The 20940-nt window shown below is 37.4% G+C and overlaps 1 protein-coding gene across 1 annotated transcript; it reads right to left on the reverse strand.

Moving 5' to 3' along the window:
- Nucleotides 1–2637: 2637 nt before the first annotated feature.
- LOC113062811 (thrombospondin-1-like) lies at nt 2638–15719 on the reverse strand. Its single transcript, XM_026232800.1, has 23 exons — nt 15549–15719; nt 15366–15449; nt 14368–14927; nt 14209–14284; nt 13764–13853; nt 13554–13663; nt 13317–13442; nt 12659–12755; nt 11543–11716; nt 11283–11459; nt 11016–11189; nt 10803–10930; nt 10522–10674; nt 10202–10420; nt 10008–10115; nt 9445–9604; nt 8715–8833; nt 5931–6165; nt 5618–5845; nt 4958–5229; nt 4779–4876; nt 4558–4697; nt 2638–4457 (listed from the first exon to the last, which is right to left on the reverse strand). The coding sequence occupies exons 2-23, from the start codon at nt 15427–15429 to the stop codon at nt 4450–4452; spliced, it is 3516 nt and encodes a 1171-aa protein (XP_026088585.1). The 5' UTR covers nt 15430–15449; nt 15549–15719; the 3' UTR covers nt 2638–4449.
- Between the last annotated feature and the right edge of the window lie 5221 nt (nt 15720–20940).

Consider the following 20940-nt stretch of genomic DNA (forward strand, 5'->3'; position numbering starts at 1 on the left):
ATTCAATTGTAAGACAACATCTGAACCAGTGTTATCGTTTGCTAAAACTGAAACTATTAAAATCCTATTCTATAATATAAATGAAGATGAAATCAAATCAAATATAATTATTAGATGAAAACTAAACAAAAATTAAAAATGGTGACTGCAACAAAAATAAATAAGTCTAAATTGGAGTACTAAACTTATACTAAAATTTACTAGGATGTATCGGTATCGCATGCTTATCAGCTGATATTAAGAGATTCTCCATTTTATGACATCAGACAGAAGATATTTGGATAATTTTGATAATTCTGTATGTTCATTTCTTCTGCTTTTAGATTTAGATGACATTTGCTACCACTTAACACTCAAATACTGTTCGTATTTATAAAAATATCCAAGAAATGAATGTCTTACTATAAAAAAATCTTTAGTGTTTTAGTTTTAATTTAACATAATGCTGATTTACAAAAAAAAGCCTATTTGTGGGTTATCAGCCATATCAATGATACATCCTTTTTTTCAATAAAGACATGGAAGTGTATCATTGTGTGTATATTGTTTAACAGACAGTATTTGTCTTTATGACTTGAAGATTGGATGAAATTTTATGACCAGTTTATACATAAATTCAATGTAAATCCAATGGTTCATATTCTTTTTCCTACAACTTTCACTTTTAAAAATAACCTGAAGTCATCATACATCATATGTACTGTTTTATTTCCAGATGTATAGCAGGTTGCCTGGTGATTTGATCTGTTTGTTGCTGTCTGATGCAGTACAGTGGTGGGAGCTGAATGAATTACAGGATCCGTTTTAACCATGAGTTAGCAGGAGCTCACTGCAGGAAATTAAAAGCTAGAGCAACTTCCTTTCAACTTCCCGCATAGCCTCTCATCTCGTGCCAGTGCCTTAATGAATAGTAAATTATTAGTCTCTGGCTTCCTTTTTTTTTTGCCACAGACAGTTTACAGAGATTCACCTTGATTCTTTTTGAAAACAACATTTTATGCTATTATACGCGCTAAATAAACATAAGCGTAGTCTGTATACCCAGTGGTTTCATATTGTTCATATGCAAAACAAAGACTGACATTACAGATGTAAGAATGTAAGACAGCAACTAACTGGTCAAACTGACCACAATAAAGCCAAAATAGCTCTAGCTTTCCAACGCTATCTCACAACCAATTTTTAATCTACGTATTTAATGAGGTGGCTAATTCGTACAAATTTGTACAACCTCAATTTTATACGATTTGTATAGACCCCAGTGTCGGTTAGGTTTAGGGGCGGGGTTAAGTGTAGGTCATTCACACAAATTCATCCGAATTGTGTCACATAGCCTGTCAAAGCTAATTCTGCTTTGCAATCATTTACTAATAAATCATCCATTATATTATTTTCATGTTTTCATATATTTTTTTTTACATTAAAGACATTTCTAATGTGACAGTATATTTATATTTCAAATAAATGCAGTGTTTGAACTTTCTATTCATCAGAGAATCTTTTCAAACATAGATAAGAATTGTTTCTTGAGCATCAAAATCTTTATATTGGAACGATTTCTAAAGGAGAGAAATGTCTAAAACTTCAGCTTTGCCATTATATGAATTAGGTAAGATTTTAAAATATAACCTGGGAATTTATATGGCAGCGCATTAAACTAAATTAATAATTTTGGTGTCAAACTGTTGTATTCGCACAGCTAAATTACTCCCCAAGTCGCAATCATTTTATAAAAAAAATAAAAGCGCACTTGCTAAATGTAAAAACAATTCAAAAGAAGGAACTAAAACCTCAGCCTGTTGAAACGAAGCAGTATTACTGTTTTTACTGCCTTGAAAAACAACCTCAAGATTTATATATAACCAGACAGTACCTCAGATAATTTGAATTTACAGCTTCTATTCATATAGCAACAATGTCATTTTTATTGCATATATATATCAAAGCCGTAAATATGAATAGGAGGCCTGACCACCATGAACACCATGGAAGCAGGTCAGCTCCATGGAACATATCGTGTTGAGGTACTTCTTAAAGGTTTTGTCTGTTGGAATCTTAGACAACTAATACAAAGGCCAACTTTCCAGTTTTGCTCCCAGATTGTCTCTGGATCTCCACAGTAACCCTGAAATCTTCTCTGATCCCTGGCCAACATGATATGAATGTGTTTACAGACCCACACCTGTCAGACCGAGCACTAAATCACCCCGATTTGGGTTGAGTAAACCCAGAATGCCACACTGCGGGTCAGGGAGGTTCACGCGTTCCCCTCAGGCGAGTGAGGAATTAGAAGATCAACCCTGAGGAGAGGCACTGCTGCAACATTCCACACTTCTACTGAAGACATGCATGTCTGTCTTTAGAAGAAGAAGGCAGACTTGTCTCGGCCTTTAACTTGGAACTGACATTGACCTTGGTCTAGGATATCATGACGTGTCTTTTTAAGGCATTTGCTCTTTGAAGCAGTTTGTTTTCAAACACATGTTTGGGCCCAAGATGCCCTTTAAGAACTTTAGTTTTATAATTACTTTGACCTTTCGTGCCATGCACAGATATTTTTAGACTCACAGCTGCGCAACAAAAAATCTCACAAGACACAAACATGCCGTAATAAAAAACAGCCAAAGGCAATAAACGTGTTTTTTTCATCTATTATCTTTTTATTATTCCGAAGTATGTACCAAAATAATCGCTATGCATAAAAATAGCATTCTGCATTGTTTAACTAAGTAAAAATGTTTACAGTCAAGCATCGCTAATTGTACAAAAATAACAACACAAAAAAGAGACAAACAATGAAGAACAGAACATCCTCATGTCAGTGTGCAAACGGTTTATACAGATGGAAATGCCTCTTTCTCAGGTGGCACTCCATGATAAATTATTTAAATAGCATTTATCTACACACACACACACACACATATGAAACAGTCTTACAAACAGAGACAACAAATAAAGCAATAATTTATCAACTTAAAAAAAAAGTACTGGACATCTGAAGCACTGGCAAATGCATTCCTTAAAAAACTGTTCTCTATTTTCCATTGGGATGTGGGGCTGGCTGTTTGTTCTATATACTATTTACAACTTGTGCTACAGTAGCAATAAAGAAACCAATTTGTTTTCTCGAAGCAAAGGAAAAAGTACTTTTAAGCTTTTGCTTGATCAAAATACAAACAGCAATGAGGTAATATTTGTACATTAAAGTTGTCCTTTATCTCTCTCTCTACAGAAAAGGCAAACAGGTCAGAAGATCATCTCCTTTGGAAGACGGATGAATGGTTCTTGACCGGAAAGGTCTGGATGAGTAGTTTTAGACAGAACCTCGGTTTCTTTTAAATGTTGAAATAGTTGTTTTTAGTGAGGACACTCTTTAGAAATACCCTTGCTTGTGCTTCTTGAAGCAAAATCACAGCACTTAAAGTGTTTAATAAGTGCTACATATATATATATAGAAAAAGTTTAAACGACTTAAACTCAACTTAGATATTAGCATCTCAAAAATAAAATCTCGCACTAGAGTACTTGGTAATCTAGTATCCATATGTGATGAGTCTTTAAACCTTAGTCTGTCCAATTCCTCTTCATACAACCTTTCATTATGCCATTTCTAATGAATATGTTAAAATGGTTCAACCATCTAGCCCTGAGAAAACTATCCCCGCTAAACCATAAGTTATCTCCCACCAGACCTCAATGGGTGTTCAAGATAATTAAGATGTGACTGTTAAGCGAAACTTTAAATAGATGAAATTTTGATCAAAATCAATAAATGACATATTTGTCCTTGTAAAATCACCTGCTTAGACTGTCAGCAAAAACAAAAATAGTATTATTTTACTTATACAATGTTTTTAATCCATTTTTTGTTGCTTAAATACATTAAACATTCACAACTCTTTTTTTTGTTGTTGCTGTTGTCAAGAAAATGGTTTAAAGTTTTGATAAAATACTGACTATATATAAGAGTAATCTTTTTTTTAAAGGTTGTGCTTTCTCTAAGGTAGCCATAATTTGGACACCAGTTCAGGAAGAGAGCATGAAAACTCATGCGCGCGCAAGACAGAGAGAGAGAGAGAGAGAGAGAGAGAGAGAGAGAGAAAGAGTTAAGGTTTTGAAGTGCATAGCTGTCTGTTGGGAGCTCTTCCCACACAGAGCCGAATGAGGTTTTTCAGAAAGAGATCTCAGTCTTGCCAATTAAGCAAAGCAATGGAGACCTTCTTCTGCTCTGCCTGTTAATGGTGGAGGAGTCCAGATTCTGCATCAGAAGCCACTTGGTTTCTATCTCAACCAGTGACAATTACATTTGAAATTAACTCCCTGCTTTCTTACTCCATCAGTGTGTGAGCGGCAGCAGAAAAAGTAGCATCAAATCGGTCCCTGGACTTTGCCTGGAATACATATTTATACGGAAAGGTGCATTCTTTGATCAACTTCCTGTCTGTGCAATTACACATCTGAAAAGCAACAGAAAGACAGGAAATGTTAATGATGAATATGAATAAAAGCAAGCAAACTTTTATTTGGATGATCTTATTTGGATGTGTTGACGCTCACCTCTGCATTCATATTTGAGGTCTGAGAAGTACACCATCTCTTGTGAGAAGACAAAGAGACCCAGTCTTCCACCTGCGTATGTTTTGTCATAAATTCTTCCAGAATCTGCCATGATCTTTTTGCCTTCATACATGACCACTCTGAAATATATATAAAAAATAATTATTAAAATACATATAAATAGCAGTTTTTTTAAGCTTCCATGATCTTTTTAGGAATACCTTATGTGCCCAGTTCTTGGTCTATGAGTCAAGTGCCATCTGTAAGCAGTGAAGTCTTTCCATCCCACATTCTTTGGGTCGTGCCACAGTGTGCGCACCTGTAACATACATGAATGTTGGCATTCACATGAAGCATGTTTCGAACCTGATTTCATCACAGTGACCCTGTTGAAACCTACCTGTCCTGGAGTGTCTCCGGTGTGCCAGAGGGCATTCCTCAGATGCTCGCCCGGCCCTGTGGTGGAGTTAACCACTTTGATTGACAGCCCTGAGTAACCCTGGGCCTTCGTAGGTGTGCTGGACCAGTAGGTCTGTGTGATCTGCTTCCACATGACCACGTAGAAGCGAGAGCTGGACTGGTATCCGAAAACGAAGCCGGCGTAGTCATCATCCCTCTCCGTGTTGATGAAGAATGTCCCGCTGAAGTCGACTGAATTAAACTCATCAAAACCTTTAAAGAAATTTGGAAAATAAGTCAGTAATTTATACATATTTAAATTTACTAGCTATACTTGATTTGTTTTTGATTTGTGGCCATTTGTATTTTAATTAGATTTTTTTTTTATTTAGAAAATGACACATGTTAAAGAAAATGTTTCAGTTTTTCCTAGTTATATTAATTTGTAATTTTTTGTTCACGAATAATGAACAAAAACTTGTTCTAAATATTGTCTGTTTCTGCAAGCTAAGGTCCTGTGCAGGATTTTCTACTTAATTCTATTATTTAATTTTTTAAACACCACCTATTATATTTACATGTGCAAGGTAATATATTTATTCTTGTTTAGGTGAAATTTTATGTTTAATTAATTTTTTGTTTTTTTATAGACTGAACCTACCAACAGCAATGCCGGGGTCGCAGTTGACTGTCTGAACCAGTTCTTTTCCTTGGTGCCGAACCACCCAGTTGGGGTCGATCTGAGAAGTGCCCTTGGGATCAAGAGGAACCATCTGGAATTTACGGAAGTCGGTTTCACTGATGTCAAAGTTCTCTGGACAGACATCATAGATATCTAGGACATTGTCTTGGTCAAAGTCATCTTTACAGGCATCACCACGTCCATCGCCTACAAATGGAGAAGTTAAAGCAATAAGTATAAATCTTCACATTAATGAGTGCAATAGTTATGAATATACAGTTGTAAAACTGACCATCAGAATCCAGTTGATCTGAATTGGGAACCAATCTGCAGTTGTCTTTGTCATCAGGGATGCCATCATTATCATCATCATAGTCGCAAGCATCTCCTTTCCCATCCTTGTCGTGATCAGCCTGGTTAGAATTAGGGATGTATGGGCAGTTGTCCATGTTGTTTTGGTGACCGTCCTCATCGATATCCTGGTTGCTGTCACATTTGTCTCCGACACGGTCAGAATCGGAGTCAAGCTGTTGGGGTGAAAGTGTAGAATCGGTAAATACCGATGTCTCAGAGTGTCTATAATGTAAAGTTCTATCTTAATTCAATTATTCCCTTTTTCTGAAAGGCACAAACTTCTGTCCTAGTTGGCTCATCTGTGTAGGTTTTTTTCAGAAAGCAATCTCATGTTCCTGTAGCTTGGCAATACCATAGTCACATTTCAGGATCTAATGAGGAAAGTGGGGGTGCATTCCTTCTCTTCAGTTTACCATGGCACAGGTGTGATCCGCAGGGATTGAGTGCATGCATAAATAACCATGTTTTCCCTCCGCATATCCTTCGGGTTAACTGAACACTTGTGAGTGTCACTGAAATGCCTCCAAGTGCTTTATTGTGTGGCTTTGGATTCAAGGAGAAGAGGATTTTCTCCTCCCATACATAGCTTAGTAAAGACTGCGACTACCCTCTGGGCAGTGTTGTAGTCGAGACCGGCTCATTCGAGTCCGAGTCCAGATCGAGTCCAGAGATGGTCGAGTCCGAGTCAAGACCGAGTCCAGAAAGGGTCGAGTCCGAGTCAAGACCGAGTCCAGAAAGGGTCGAGTCCGAGTCAAGACCGAGTTCAGAAAGGCTCGAGTCCGAGTCAAGACCGAGACCAGAGAGATTGGGTCTGAGACAAGACCTAAAGAAATCTTCAAGAGTATGTAAAATGTATGATGGAAACAATAAAGGGTAAAAGGGCCACATAGTATGTGGTGTAAAGGTAATTTTATTAGAATTATGAATTACTACTTGTCAATATTAAGTGCTCATTTTCACATAACATCGTTGTACCACTATACACATCCATATAACCTTTCTAGTACACATAAGATTACTGTACGACTCTATATTGTAATTCCACATAACACTTCTAGTACAAGTAACATTACTGTACCACTATACCTGTAAATGTTCAACTGTAACAGCTTTTACATAACTTTTAACATTGAAGCTTAACTAATGACTGCTAATATCCTGAAAATGTATTGGATTATGTGCACTTTAGATGTTGTGAAGATTACAGATGGGCATAATTACTTTTCAAAAAAATAAGTGAGGAGACCATCCTGCTACCCAACCAAGCACGATGTGGTCTCATGATCAATCCACCCAGACTAAAAACTCTCTCTATTGGTGCAGAGGAAGCAGGGACTGACAAAAGTTACCATTTCATCACTTTCTGTAACAGCAACGGATAATCTAATGCTAATTTCACTGGATGGTGGGTTTTAATGCAGGGTAAAATACACACTAGTCGAAGTTTTTTTTAGTTACGGAGGGCATACACACAAGAGCCGACTGACTGTCCAGGAAAATTTCATGCAAAAGTGTGTATGTGCAAGGGGAAGAAAGCTGGTTGAAATGCCATATAAGTTCAATGCCTTCTATCAGACATTTTTTCGGGGGGAGATGTTTAGTGTTGAGACAGTCAGTCTGTGTCTGTATTCATTATATAATTTAATTAAACAATATTTGTTTTTTTCTGTGACCATTTTGTCCTACTTTGTAAAAATAACACAGTTGAGAGAAATAATGTGGCTTTCTAGAAAGCGGGATCACTACAGGCGGATGGCAGGAGGGTAAATAAGGCCGGTGACACACTGGCTGCGTGGCGTCTCTGCTGCGTGCCAGAAACGTGGTGGCTGCTTCGCGTTTTCTGTGTCTTTACACACCAGAAGCGTGTCTGACGCGGCGCTAGCGCGCTGCTTCTGCTATAGGTGACATAGAGAGAGGCCGCCGAAAAACCAGGCTCTTGCAAAATAGAGTATGTTTGACAGGTGCAATATTTGAAAATCGATAATTATTTATTTTATTTTTTTTATTACATTTATATCTGAATTTATGCCAACCTATAGACTTTCAAATATCAAAATGTCATTAATTAATATGTATATTTGTGTACATAATGACACAAGTGACATATAAACATATTTTCCTAGTTTATTTTGCCTGGAAACGCTTCCAACACGCGCGTGTTCGCCTGAAAATAGGCGTCGGTTCTATTTCTAGCATGCACGGGTTTTCCGCACGTCTCACGCAGGCAGTCTGCAAGCTCTAACCTGTTAACATGGGAGCCGAATTAAAAACAGACACGCCACGCAGCTGAGACGCTCGCGCCATGCATCCAGTGTGTCGCTGGCCTAACGTCTCATGTCACAAGAAAATCACCAGTCATTGGATGTATCAATCATACATCAATTTAATTAAACATTAACATACAGTAATAATCATGAAATATTTTGATTGGGACTCGAGTGGACTCGGGCATAAGTCCGATTCCTAATATGTTCGAGTCCGAGTCAATACCGAGTCAAAATGCACACGAGTCCATGACAAGACCGAGACCATTAAAATACGGTCTCGAGACCGAGTCCGAGACCGAGTCCGAGTCTCGAGTACTCAACACTGCCTCTGGGTATTTTTTTTTAGCAAAGGCTCTTAAGCTGAACTGAACAGCTCATAGATCTCTGTGAAATATATAATGGTTTGAAAACACCTACGGAGTCCACTCACTCGGTTAGGTCTCACATATACATACCTGGTCTGGGTTGTGTTCCAGAGGGCAGTTGTCACACTGGTCACCAACTCCATCGAGATCGGTGTCTTTCTGGTCGACGTTGTACAGATATGGGCAGTTGTCGTTCTCATTCAAAATACCTGTCAAAAAGAATGACATAATGGTGAAGATTGATTAAAAACCCACTGGAAAGAGTCAGGGTGATTCTCACGAAACCCGTCAAGAACATATCCAGGTTATAATGAAAGAGAGAACAAACAAAATAAATTAAAAGAGAAAGAAATGATTATATTTGGCAGGTTTTAGTTTATGTTTTATATTAATATTTGTATTCAACATGTTAATACAAAAATATTTTTGTTCTCATATTCTCATTATCATAAGACATGCATTATTTTCTCATTACTGTTATGTGAAGAAAACTGTATATTATTTCAAATGCTAGGATTTTTGTTAAAAGTTTTTTCCCTCCTACAAATTGTGCATTAATAGTTTTAAATAATAAAAAAAGCTGTGAAAATGATTCAAAAGGTAAAATATTGAGAGTATTAATAGTATTACAGTACTGAGAATTGGTCGTGTAAAATATGTACTAAAAATGTGATAATGCCAAACAAAAAAGCTTCATTTTCTTTATACAAAATACAAATTCTCTTATTTCTTTTGATTATTGAGTGAAATATGAATGTATTCTTGGCAGGTTTATCAAGGTGCCCGTGTATGGATAAACAAATAGAGCACGGCTTCGTACCATCTCCATCAATGTCCACAGCGCAGGCGTCACCTTCACCATTGTTGTCAGTGTCAGTCTGGTCTGGGTTGCTGTTGTATGGACAGTTATCGCAGCGGTCTCCCACGTCATCGCGATCATAGTCATACTGTCTTGGGTTGAAGATGAGTGGGCAGTTGTCCTATTTTAAAAGAGACCACAGTTCAGATATAGAAACATATGTCAAATAACAGTCATGCAATTCTCCATAGGGCCTGCTCACACGAAGGTTATTACTTTTAGATGTTAGGCTTGTCATTTGGCTGCAGCTGTGTACAGTAGGGCTATTTCGCGGAGCGCAATGATAAAAGTGAGCCTCATTTTAGGAATAGGACCAAGGATAATATTGGATTAGCAGGATACACTGCACGTCTTTTAGAAAGGTAAACTATGTTTACCTTCCACACCTCAGACTGTATGCTATGTAAAATCTGTGTGGATTTACTTTCTTCATTCATACACAGTGCAAAATGTACAGAAAGTCACTTGATTGGAATGAGGGCCTTTGGAACATACTGTATAGACTTTAGATAATGATATTTTACCCTGTCATCAGGAACGCCATCGTCGTCGTCATCATTATCACAAGCATCACCAATTCCATCTTTGTCATAGTCCTCTTGCCCAGAATTGGGAAGATCGGGGCAGTTGTCCTTAAAAAAGAAGAGTATGAATATGAACACTAGCTACAATTATGTTATTTGTGTTTTTATAACAAATAAACCCAATCTATGCCAACCTTCTTGCATTGATAGGTTGCGTTCTCGACACACACAAGATCAGCATTAGGCCAGCCATCAAGATCAGTGTCCTCTCCACAGATGTGTCCATTTCCAGCAAAGCCAGGTTTGCACTCACAGCGGTACATGGGGTCTGAGAAATGGCCCAGGTAGTTGCAGCGAGCATTCTTATTGCAGTCGTGGCTTCCATCGAGGCAGGGATTGCGAGGCGTGCACACCTGCAGGAAAAGAGAAATCAGTCAACGCATATTAGTTCATAAGCAGGTGCAATGTTGCAATGCAGGTGCAAACTGTAATCTTTTGGTGTTCTCTCATTTACCTGTTTCTTGGAAGCAGCGTCCTCCACTCCTCGACCAAACGGCTGTGGGCCGGTGTAGCGAGAGGGGCACGGCAGGCAGTTGTAGCCTGGCACGGTGTTCTCACATCTATGGACTCCATTAAATTCAAAGCAGGCATCAGGGACCTCCTTACACTGTAAAAGAGAGAAAAACGCAGTCTGAATAAGATTTTTTCTGCCCACTGCATTTCATTACTAAAATAATAATTAAGTATCAGCCAGGATTTTAATATAGGTTCATCCCAAAGAGCAGTGTACTGCACCTCATCGATATCCTTGCAGTTGATTCCATTGCCAGAATATCCTGTGGGGCATTTTCCACATTTCCAAGAGCCATCTGGGAAGCTTGTACACTGGGCTCCTTCAAAGCATGGATTTGAAAGGCATCCATCTGTGACAAATGAACATAAGTAAATGATTTATCTCTGAAACACAGACTAGTGTCATCTAAATGGTTGAGTGACATTATAACTCACCAATTGGACAGGCTTGTTTGTTGCAACGCTGGCTGGCCTTTGCTTCTCCCACACAGTCTTTGCCGCCATACATGGGTACGGGATTATTGCAAAGACGTTTACGGTTTTGGACGCCACCACCACAGGTGGCAGAGCAAGTATCCCAGGGTGACCATGGTCCCCAGCCACCATTGACTATGAAAAAATACACAACAAAAATTGGACAACTGCACTTTTTAAGACACAAACACACAAAACAAAAAAACACTTCATAGGGTGTTCACTTACTCGGACATGCTGATTTCTCACACCTCTCAGTTTGCCGACCTTCACCCTGGCAATCTTTGCCTTCCATTTGAGGTGTTGGGGAGTTGCAGAGACGGATGCGTGTGATAACGCCAGCACCACACGTCACTGAGCAGGAAGACCAAGGTGACCAGTGACTCCAGCTGCCATCTTGCTTAACTAAAAATGATAGAAAAAGGTTACTTTTCTCCTTTACTGTGAGGAAAAACCATAGACACTACTGGCCAGTGGGCATCACTTACAGCGCTTGTCACACTCCTGAAGGTAGCAGTCTCTCGTCTGCACTGACGTGCCCTCACAGTTGTTATTGATGCGGTCACAGGAGCGGCCACGCTGCTGAATGCCCCTTCCACAGGACACAGAACAATGGGTCCATTCAGACCAGGGGGACCAGCCATCCTCAGCAGAGTCGCTCGCTGTCGAGAGAGCAAAATGAGACAATAGCAGAGCTATTCCTTCTTTCTAAAGCAGCAAAATAGAGAAAGGCTTTTAATACTGGGCCTTAATGGACTCAATTTAGCCTGGGCAGCTCGAGAGAGAGCACTCCAGGGAACCCTGGCATGAACCAAGCAGCTGGAATGCTGGGGAAATGTCAGTGTATTTAATGCAGAGGGATACCTTTCTCCAAATGTGGAAATGGTATTTGAAAACACCCTTGATTATGCCATAAGTTCTAACACATGAGGCTGATATTAACTGAAATCCTTGTTATGCACGACGAGCCCTCAAGACGTGAGGAGTCTGCCGTTTCTTTTTTGAGACTCTGCCAAACAGCACCAATTTTCCACCTCTCTTTAAACAATTTAGACAATTATGGCCATTTAGTGATTCAGTGATGCACAAAGCTCTAGTGTTCCTTTCATTAGTTAAACTTCAGTTGAAGTCTATTGTATGATGCAGGAATGACTGTGAATGTTTGGGTAGGAACAGCACATTCAATTAAAAAGTTTATAAAAGTTAAAATGTTGCCTGGTTAACGATACAGCACATTCAAGTTGACACGGAAATATATATAGATATTTTTTTTGCTTGCACATTTACTTTTAATCTGTGGGTGAGTCTCTTACCAAGCTTACCAAGGCTGCATTTTGTTTTATCAGAAATACAGTAAAATCATTAATATTGTAAAATACTGTTACAGTTTTTTTTAAGTGTTTTCTACACAACTTCACAAATTCTTTGATAAATACAAAGCACCGTAGTTATTTGAAATATAAATCTTTTGTAACATTATATATTTCTCTGTCAATTTTGATCAATTTAATGTTTTTGCTGAGTAAAAGTATTATATATATATATGTGTGTGTGTGTGTGTTTAGTGTCTAAACTTTGTTATACAGTAGTTCAGTTGCACTTACGGGTTCCACATCGAGGGCAGCACTCCCCATCAGGCACTGTGGCATTTGCGCATGGTATTAGGGGACATGAAATCTTGCGGCACACTGTTGCAGAGTTCTGTGGTTAACACAATGACTCTCATTAGACTCATTAGACTCTCATCTGTTAAAAGACATGTCACGACTGGTGCATTTGAATGAAAAACCATAGTGTGAAACCTTACTGTAGTGCAAAACCACATTCAACGTTACTATTTTCATTCAATTCATCTTAAACTGAAGCTTGAGAGTGGATAACCTATCAGACATATTTTAAGTCTGTGTAATTAGAAATGTATGTGTTCCTCAGTATTAATATAATGTGGCATTTCATAGAGAATAGGCTGGAGGTATGTATACAGTATCCCATAAATACCATAGTTTATAAGGTTTAGTTATTTGACTGTATTCTCTTTAGCTACCACAATTTCACAGTTTTAATTAGAGGCTATGTAGTTCAGGGAAATGGATACACCCAGCTTAAGTCTGCCACAATGGATTAGACTAAGACCAGTATTGTGTATCGCAGCACCTATATAACATGGCCCCCGTCTCGCTTACACAAATTAGTGGCTTAATGACAGAGCAAGCAGCCCAAAGAGTCTAACAAGTACATGTCTGCAGGTTATTAGGTTCTCACCTGGCAAGTGCACTCTGTGCAATCATCCACTGTCCATTCTTCCTTGTTTTTGTGCACAATTCCATTGTGAAGACAGACACCATCATAAAAGTCAATGCGATTCATGAGCATGTTTTTCTCTTCTGTCTAGAAAACAGAACAAAAATTCAGGTTTGATAATGTGGATGGAGTGTTAAACTACTGCATGTGTCCACTACACAAGTTCATTATTTTTATGTGGAACAACTTTCTGCTCACCACTTTGCGGAGTTCATTGGACAGCTCTTTCACCACCACACCAAGACCTTTTAGTTCCTTGAACATGGCAGCTAGGTCCTCGCATGAAAAGCCACAAATCATCTGCAGATCTTCATGGAGAAATATACAGATTGCAGTGGTTAAAAATGCATTTGGATTCTCAACTTGCGTATATTTTATTTGTATGGATTATTTAAAAGGAAGGATTACCTTTTGTTTTGTGGCCAGTGTAATCAGTCCTGATTGCAGGTCTGGTTCCATTTATGGGATTGTCAAGGGTGATGATATCAGTCATAATTGCTGCAAGAGGAAAGGGAATTCAGACGGATTAAACTCCATTATAAAAAAACTTAAGCAGATGTAAATGTTGAGTGAAAAAATTATGAAAAGAGGCTGATTGCAGTGAATGTAGAATGAAAAGTCTTTATCTTATATGGCTATTGTTCATTCACTGTCACAGAAGTGGTGCTCTAATGTTATTTAAAATACAATACAAAATTAAACAGAATAAAAAAAATATGTATGTATATTATTAAATTCGTTATTAATATTTAACCACCAAATTAAAGTCAGTGTGGCATAATCACGATGCAAGAAGCAGTTTTGTCATCATCTTTTCTTATGGATTCATACACGTGTTCTGCATTACACTCACAGTTATGGCATCCTTTATTCCTCAGAATTGCTTCAAGTGTAGTTCCGAACACAAAGCGCACGTTTTGAAGCACCCCCTAAAAAACACACACAATGAATTCATGCTTCTCACTGTATTTGGCATGCAACACGATTCATAGACAGCGAAACGTCCACTCACCATGAACCTGTCCTTCACTGCGCCCTTGCCAATCCTCAGGCTCGCCACGCCTGGGGTCTCCTGAGTGAGGATAGTCTGGATAGAAGCATCGAGCTCCGCTGTATTCACCTCCTCACATCCCACATAGAACTGAACCCTGTCGTCCTGCACGAAAAGCGTGATGTTTTTCCAATGTCCCACCGCCAAATCCGCTTCCTCGATGGACACGACCTGTTGCTTGTTTTCAGTGGAAAAAACGATGTCCAGAGTGTTGGCTTTCCCGTTGGAAACGATTTCGAATACGGGTCCGGAGCCATCTTTCTTCTCCACGGTCAAAAGGCTTCCCCTGGTGTGTTTGAACTGCTTGAAATTGACCAGGAACAGAAATCCTCTCTCCGCGTGAATGGAATCGATTAGGTCCCTGAAGGCGCTCTCGGGGACCGGGGGGATCAGGTCGGGGTTCAGGATCTTGTAGGCGGGGCTGTATGGGTCGTCGCCTTTCACCAGAGTCACCCCGTGGTTTTTCCTCGGCACTTGGACGAGCTCAAACAGATCGAAAACACTGTTGTCGTCTCGAATTTCTACCAGGAGTCAGGAAGTTAATGCAATCTCATTATAATATACTTAATATTAACGAATATTTTTTAATTTATTACATGGATCTCTTTGTAATTGATATTCGGTTTGGTCAGTTTTTTTGCTCATACACTGTTTTCTTCATAGGTGCTCTTGTCTTAATAATAAAATGAACGAAACCTGAATTATTCATTTATTTTAATGCATGTATTTAGGTAGCCGTGTAATGAGTAGGATAATGCATAGAAAAAGCCTGTCTTTATTGCAAAACAACCCCATTCATAAACCCCTTCACCCTTGTTGGAGTTTATTTTGCGATAATTAGCCTACTAAATGTTTGTCAGTTATTCCTATACTATTTAAAAACGAGTTACACTTTAAACCACAAAAGCGTTCACTCACAAACGCTAAACGTGATCAGTAACAGATGTATCATCGCTCACCTGCGACTCTCGCGCTCTCGCAGCTCCACAGCATCAGAAGCAAAAAGATTGCAGCTGACTTCATTTTCTCACTTATTCTTTTACCTATCAGAAGTCATACATAAATGTGTAAGTTATTGAAAATTCACCAAATCTGAACCTTATCAGTTCAATCAGTTATTAAAATAAATAAATAAACCGCACCTTCCACGCGTTTCAAAAGGCAACAAATCCAGGAAACTTGATATAATTCCTAAGATGCGTCAATAAAAGGTCGTTTTAAAATAAAGAGATTATTTTCCTCTTTAACAGCGGTCTACAACATTCGGTGTTTCTTTGCTGTAGTTAAAGTGGCCAATCTAACTTTTACCAAAGAGAACAAAGTGCTATTTAAATAGTTTCATGACATTCCTGAGCTCGCGTCTCCTCCAATCAGATGCTGGAAGGAAAAAGGGACGAGCTTGCGTTACCTCACAGAGTGTTTGTATAAGTTACACACACGAGGGAGAAAACGCACCACATTCCAACGAACACATTCCATAAACATAAAATGTTTTTTTTTGACCGCTGCTTCCGTTTAAGGCTTATTAATTTGCCCCTGATTATTTGTGTATCCAAGACGTAGCTACTGCTTTCTTGTTTTGTTATTCAATAATCCCAGTCATTTATTTTCACCGAAGTCTCTACCCTACCGTTCGTTGTGTACATATTTTATTTCAGTTCATCCATAATGAACAACTTAAACGTTTTCACGTTCAAAGTGCTACTTTAGTTTAGAACAAGTGTTCTATAACGACTAAGTAAGTTTAAAAGCAGTGCTCGGTGCCATGCACAGCATCTTACAGGATGCTCGTGAAGAAAGTGCAGCTGTAACATGTCTCTCCTCTAGAGGCCGTTCTGTGGTTGTTTGAGCACCTGGGTCATTTTAAATTTAGATTTCTATTAAAGTTCCTTATACTTTAAAGTAGGTTACATTTATAACATTTGTTATAATATGGTTATTATTATTTCTTATAAGTGGTGGGTTGCTATTAACCATTTGAGACTTTTAAAAGCAAAAACACTGATAAAAATTCACAAAATAAGAATAATAAAAAATTACATTGAAAATATGTAAAGACTGGTTTGTAAAACTAATATTGCAAATAATAAGTGTTATAAAAAAGGTATAACATTTAAAACACACATCTTACAACTTGCCTCAGCCTGACATTTATGACAAATAAAGTCATCATTTCAGTTCAAATCCCCATCTGTAGTTGACTCTTGTCTGAATGAAAAGTTTTATCATATTCACTTGTTTTCCCTTAAAATATTAAAGAAAATGAAGGTTTGGTCAAACAAATTATAGTATATTTTTCCTTACTGTTTCAGTCAATGGCTACTGTCAACTGTTCGGTTACCAACTTTCTTTAAAATATCTTCTATGTTCAACAGAAGAACAGAGTGCTGGGTGAGTAAATGATGACAGTATTTTCATTTTTGGGTGATTTATCCCTTTAAGGGTTGCATCTTTAACCAGCCAAATTATAGGATGATTAATGAAGGGGAAGACAACCAAAACAGTCTATTTGCACTTTCCAAAGATTTACGATAGGACGTTTGCAGACTTTTACTGCTTAAACCTGACGCCCACCTTGGACGTTGTTGATTTTTCAATGAGACATTGGGAATGAAGACACTACTTCAAGTGAACGTGCATTTTTGCTTTTCACAGTGATGAATGTCTCATTTGTAAGCAGAGAGGGAGTCAGCTGAAGTTTAATCTGACTGATCCGGAGATGTCAGAAGGGGGTGGTAACTGTATTGTTTGGAGGGTCAGAGTGTTAAAGCTCACCTCAGAGACCTCTCTGGACAGATGTACTGATGATACAAGAGGTTATATACGTATAGGTCAGCCATCATTGTTTTGTGTTTACTCTCTGTGCCCCATGGCCATGCAGGCCTATTATGCACACAAATATGGCACCCGGTCTCAATAGATACTGTCAGTTCTGAGTGTCTGGAACTCTGCTAAATAACTTCCAAAACTCTGTCATCGAAACCATGCTTTCGCTCAATGACGCACACAAGCTTCTTGAAACTAAGAGCTTCTGTGGAACTTGAGTTGACTGGTTGCAAAGGTGAAAAAGAAAATATTCCAGCTATGGGACAGCTGCTTACATTTGGTGTAAAACATCATAAATAAAGAGATGATTTGAAAAATCTTTCACATTTTCAAAGTTTATGCATATTTTCTGGATTCTTTTTAAACTTTCTTGTAAGCAATAACCATCGAATAGCTGATGTCTGAGCTGTCAGGGCATGCACAAGTCCAGGACGTAAGTGAGTAAGATATGATCCATCTCCCTGAGCAAATATCTACTCACTGCACTATAAACATAGGAGAGGCAGGCCATTTAACTATTTTTATTACGCATCAGGTTCTCCACATTTAAAAACAACCTTGCACAACCCACCATTTACATAACAAAATGGGGGTTATTTGTAAGATTGCTCGGACTCTTAGTTTCTGTGAAGTGGTGTAGAAATGCTATAGAAGGTTTTTATTTCAGACAGAAAAAACTGAGTTTTATGTGTACAAATAAAGCATGTTTTTTTTTCTAAAAATAACCTAAAAAATTCAGAAGTAGATAAACCCATAAACCAATTATGAAAAGAGGGAGAGACATAATTAAAACAATCCATCCAGTATATTTTAGAATCCAGTAAATATTTATGATACTTCCATTTTCAATAAGATATATTAATTAATATATGAATGGTATTATTTTATATTTGTTTTGTATAATCTAATCTTAATCTTTTAATTATTCTCTCTCACTATATATATACATTCTTAAATATTTAGAAAAGATGTGCCATTAAATTAATAATAATTATAATAATAATTATTATTATTAATGTAACCAAAGAGTGTGTCTCATACTTTTAGTATAGGCTTCTTGAAATCTCAGATATCAGAAGTCGGTGGCAAATCATTCAGAGTACCAAACATGAATATATATATATTTTCATGATGTGTATATTAAGCCCCACTGCTTTAAACGGTCCCGAAGAACCCTAATAGACAGGAATATCTTTCCATACTCAGTCAAAACAATCTCTCTTGACCAGCCAAGCAATGGAGTGTTGATTCAGACACACTAACTGTAAGTATCTCATTTATATCTCTCTGCAAGTTGTGCAAGAATTATATGGCATTAAATCCGCAGAATGTCATGTTTGTCTGAATTCATCTCTAAACTGAGGTCACAGGCCACACAGGATCATTAAGTAACCAAACAGGCAGATTTGTTCTGCATATTTTGTACTATTTTGAACCTGAATGTAGTAATTCATCCTTAAGCTGGCCTTGAATTTGAACAAAACAGCTGGACCACTTCAGATGTAGGATTACAACAGCCTGTAACCACCTGTGCAGCTGTTTCAGTAATCCACTCTTTACCTGTAATATCAGAGCCATCAGACCCAAGACACTGAGTGAGCGTGCCAGGATGATGGCCAGCAGACTTCTTTCCACAGTTTCCTGTATTGTGCAAGTTGCTAAATATCTTTTAATGTCAGAGAATATTTTCTGAGTCCATTCTATCATCTTTCTAGCAGAAGGTCATGGTGTGCAAGCTTCCTTTTAATGTGTTTCCATGCACAATGTAATTTGCATTCCTGAGTCTAGTTAGCGGTAGAAAAGAAACACACAGTGTTCTGAATTATTTTGCGGTGGTTGCCCGAGAGCAAGCAACTTCATTCCACTCCTGAAGATTCACACCATATTTGGCCAGGCTGAACATTTGGTTCTTTGATTCATGCAATGAACATTGTGTGACATAATTGTCTTCATTGTTAATTACACAGTAGCCTGATAGGTACCTCTGATTTGCATAAGCTCAAAAAGAATAGTATGAAGCTATTTACTGACAATTATTGTTAGGCATTAATTCAAATTCTAAGAAAATGCAAGGAGTCACTTTACAAACATAAACTTGAATTAGCATCATTATTTTAAAGAATAAAATTGAATATCACTGATATCACAATACAACATTAATGTGGCCTTGATCAAAAGTGACAGCACAGACATTTATATTTTTACAATAGATTTCTTTTTTTTTTTATGTTGTTCTTTTGAACTTTCTATTCATCAAATAATCTTGAAAAAAAAAATGCATTGCAATTTCCCCAATAATATTGAGCAGAAAAAAATGGAAGTCAACTTTGAAAATAATAAGAACCATATCAATAATTGAGTAAAGAAAAAGATTTGTTTCTAACTGTTGTGATATTTCACAATATTATTTTGATTAATAAGTGCAGCCTTGTAACTTCTACATTACTTCTAATTAAATTTTTTGTAGAGAAAAATAATGTTTTTAAAGAAAACAAATTGCATAATAACAATAATTATATTATTTAATAACCAGAAATTTATTAACCTCAGTGGTGTTGTGGTCTGCTCTCAGGATGTAGTTAAAATTCAGTCTCGCTCAGAGCATTTTTTCTTTTCCTTGTGTAACTTAAAATGAACCTGACATCATTGTACTCTGGAAAACTGATTAATTCTCATCTGTTAGTTGCTTATCACAGAAGTGGAAACATCTGCACATTGTCTACAGGAGCACGGCCTTGTTGACCCTGGCAGCAGGAGTACACATGCTGTCATTATTCCTGAGAGCGTTCACTTTTATGCTTCTGTTGTCATTGATCTTATCACTACTAAAGCAGACACACGGCATCAGTGATGCGTTTACTGACACGAGACTGACACCAGACAGAAGCATGAAGTACATTCTAAAAGCCTTTAACCCACATCTGTCTGTCAATGCATCAACTTAGCATTCTTCAGTTATTAAAATAAGTACAGTCATTTCAAAAATGTCCTTTATTTAATAATTCAGAAATGTATTTTATGATAAAATGGTAATCATTTATTTATTTATCTTTATTTATAATTTTTCTTATGAATTTAATAATGTAATTCAACAGGATCTCTCTCTCTCTCTCTCTCTCTCTCTCTCTCTCTCACACACACACACACACACAAACTATATATATATATATATATATATATATATATATATATATATATATATATATATATATATTATGTGTGTGTGTGTGTGTGTGTGTGTGTGTGTGTGTGTTTATTATTATTATTATTATTATTTAAATAAATATCATAAACTCTCATGTGTTTCCTTTTATTATTTATTTATATAGTATATTTATAAATTACTATATACTATGGTATTCTTAACTATTAGTTCTCTCCAGTGTCTATTATTTTAACCATACTTTTGTGAAAATGAGTTATTTACATTTGTGATGATGATTTCTTGACATGAATCAAAACGAATATTAAGAAATTTCCTCTCTATATACCAATAAACATTCCACCTACACGTTCACATTCACATTCACTTAGCCAATGGGATGTTTCAAAATTGGTAGATGGGATGGGAAGCTAGTTGTGTCAATGGGATGGTACTTTAGCATCATTCTTGTAATTTCCCTGGACTTCATACTTACTCAGAACTGTACTATCCTGCTAAGTGTTTTCTGAAATAACTGGCCCAGACGTGCTTGACACCCCAAAGCT

This window comes from Carassius auratus, chromosome 45, assembly GCF_003368295.1.
Source record: "Carassius auratus strain Wakin chromosome 45, ASM336829v1, whole genome shotgun sequence".
NCBI classification, from domain to species: Eukaryota; Metazoa; Chordata; class Actinopteri; order Cypriniformes; family Cyprinidae; genus Carassius; species Carassius auratus.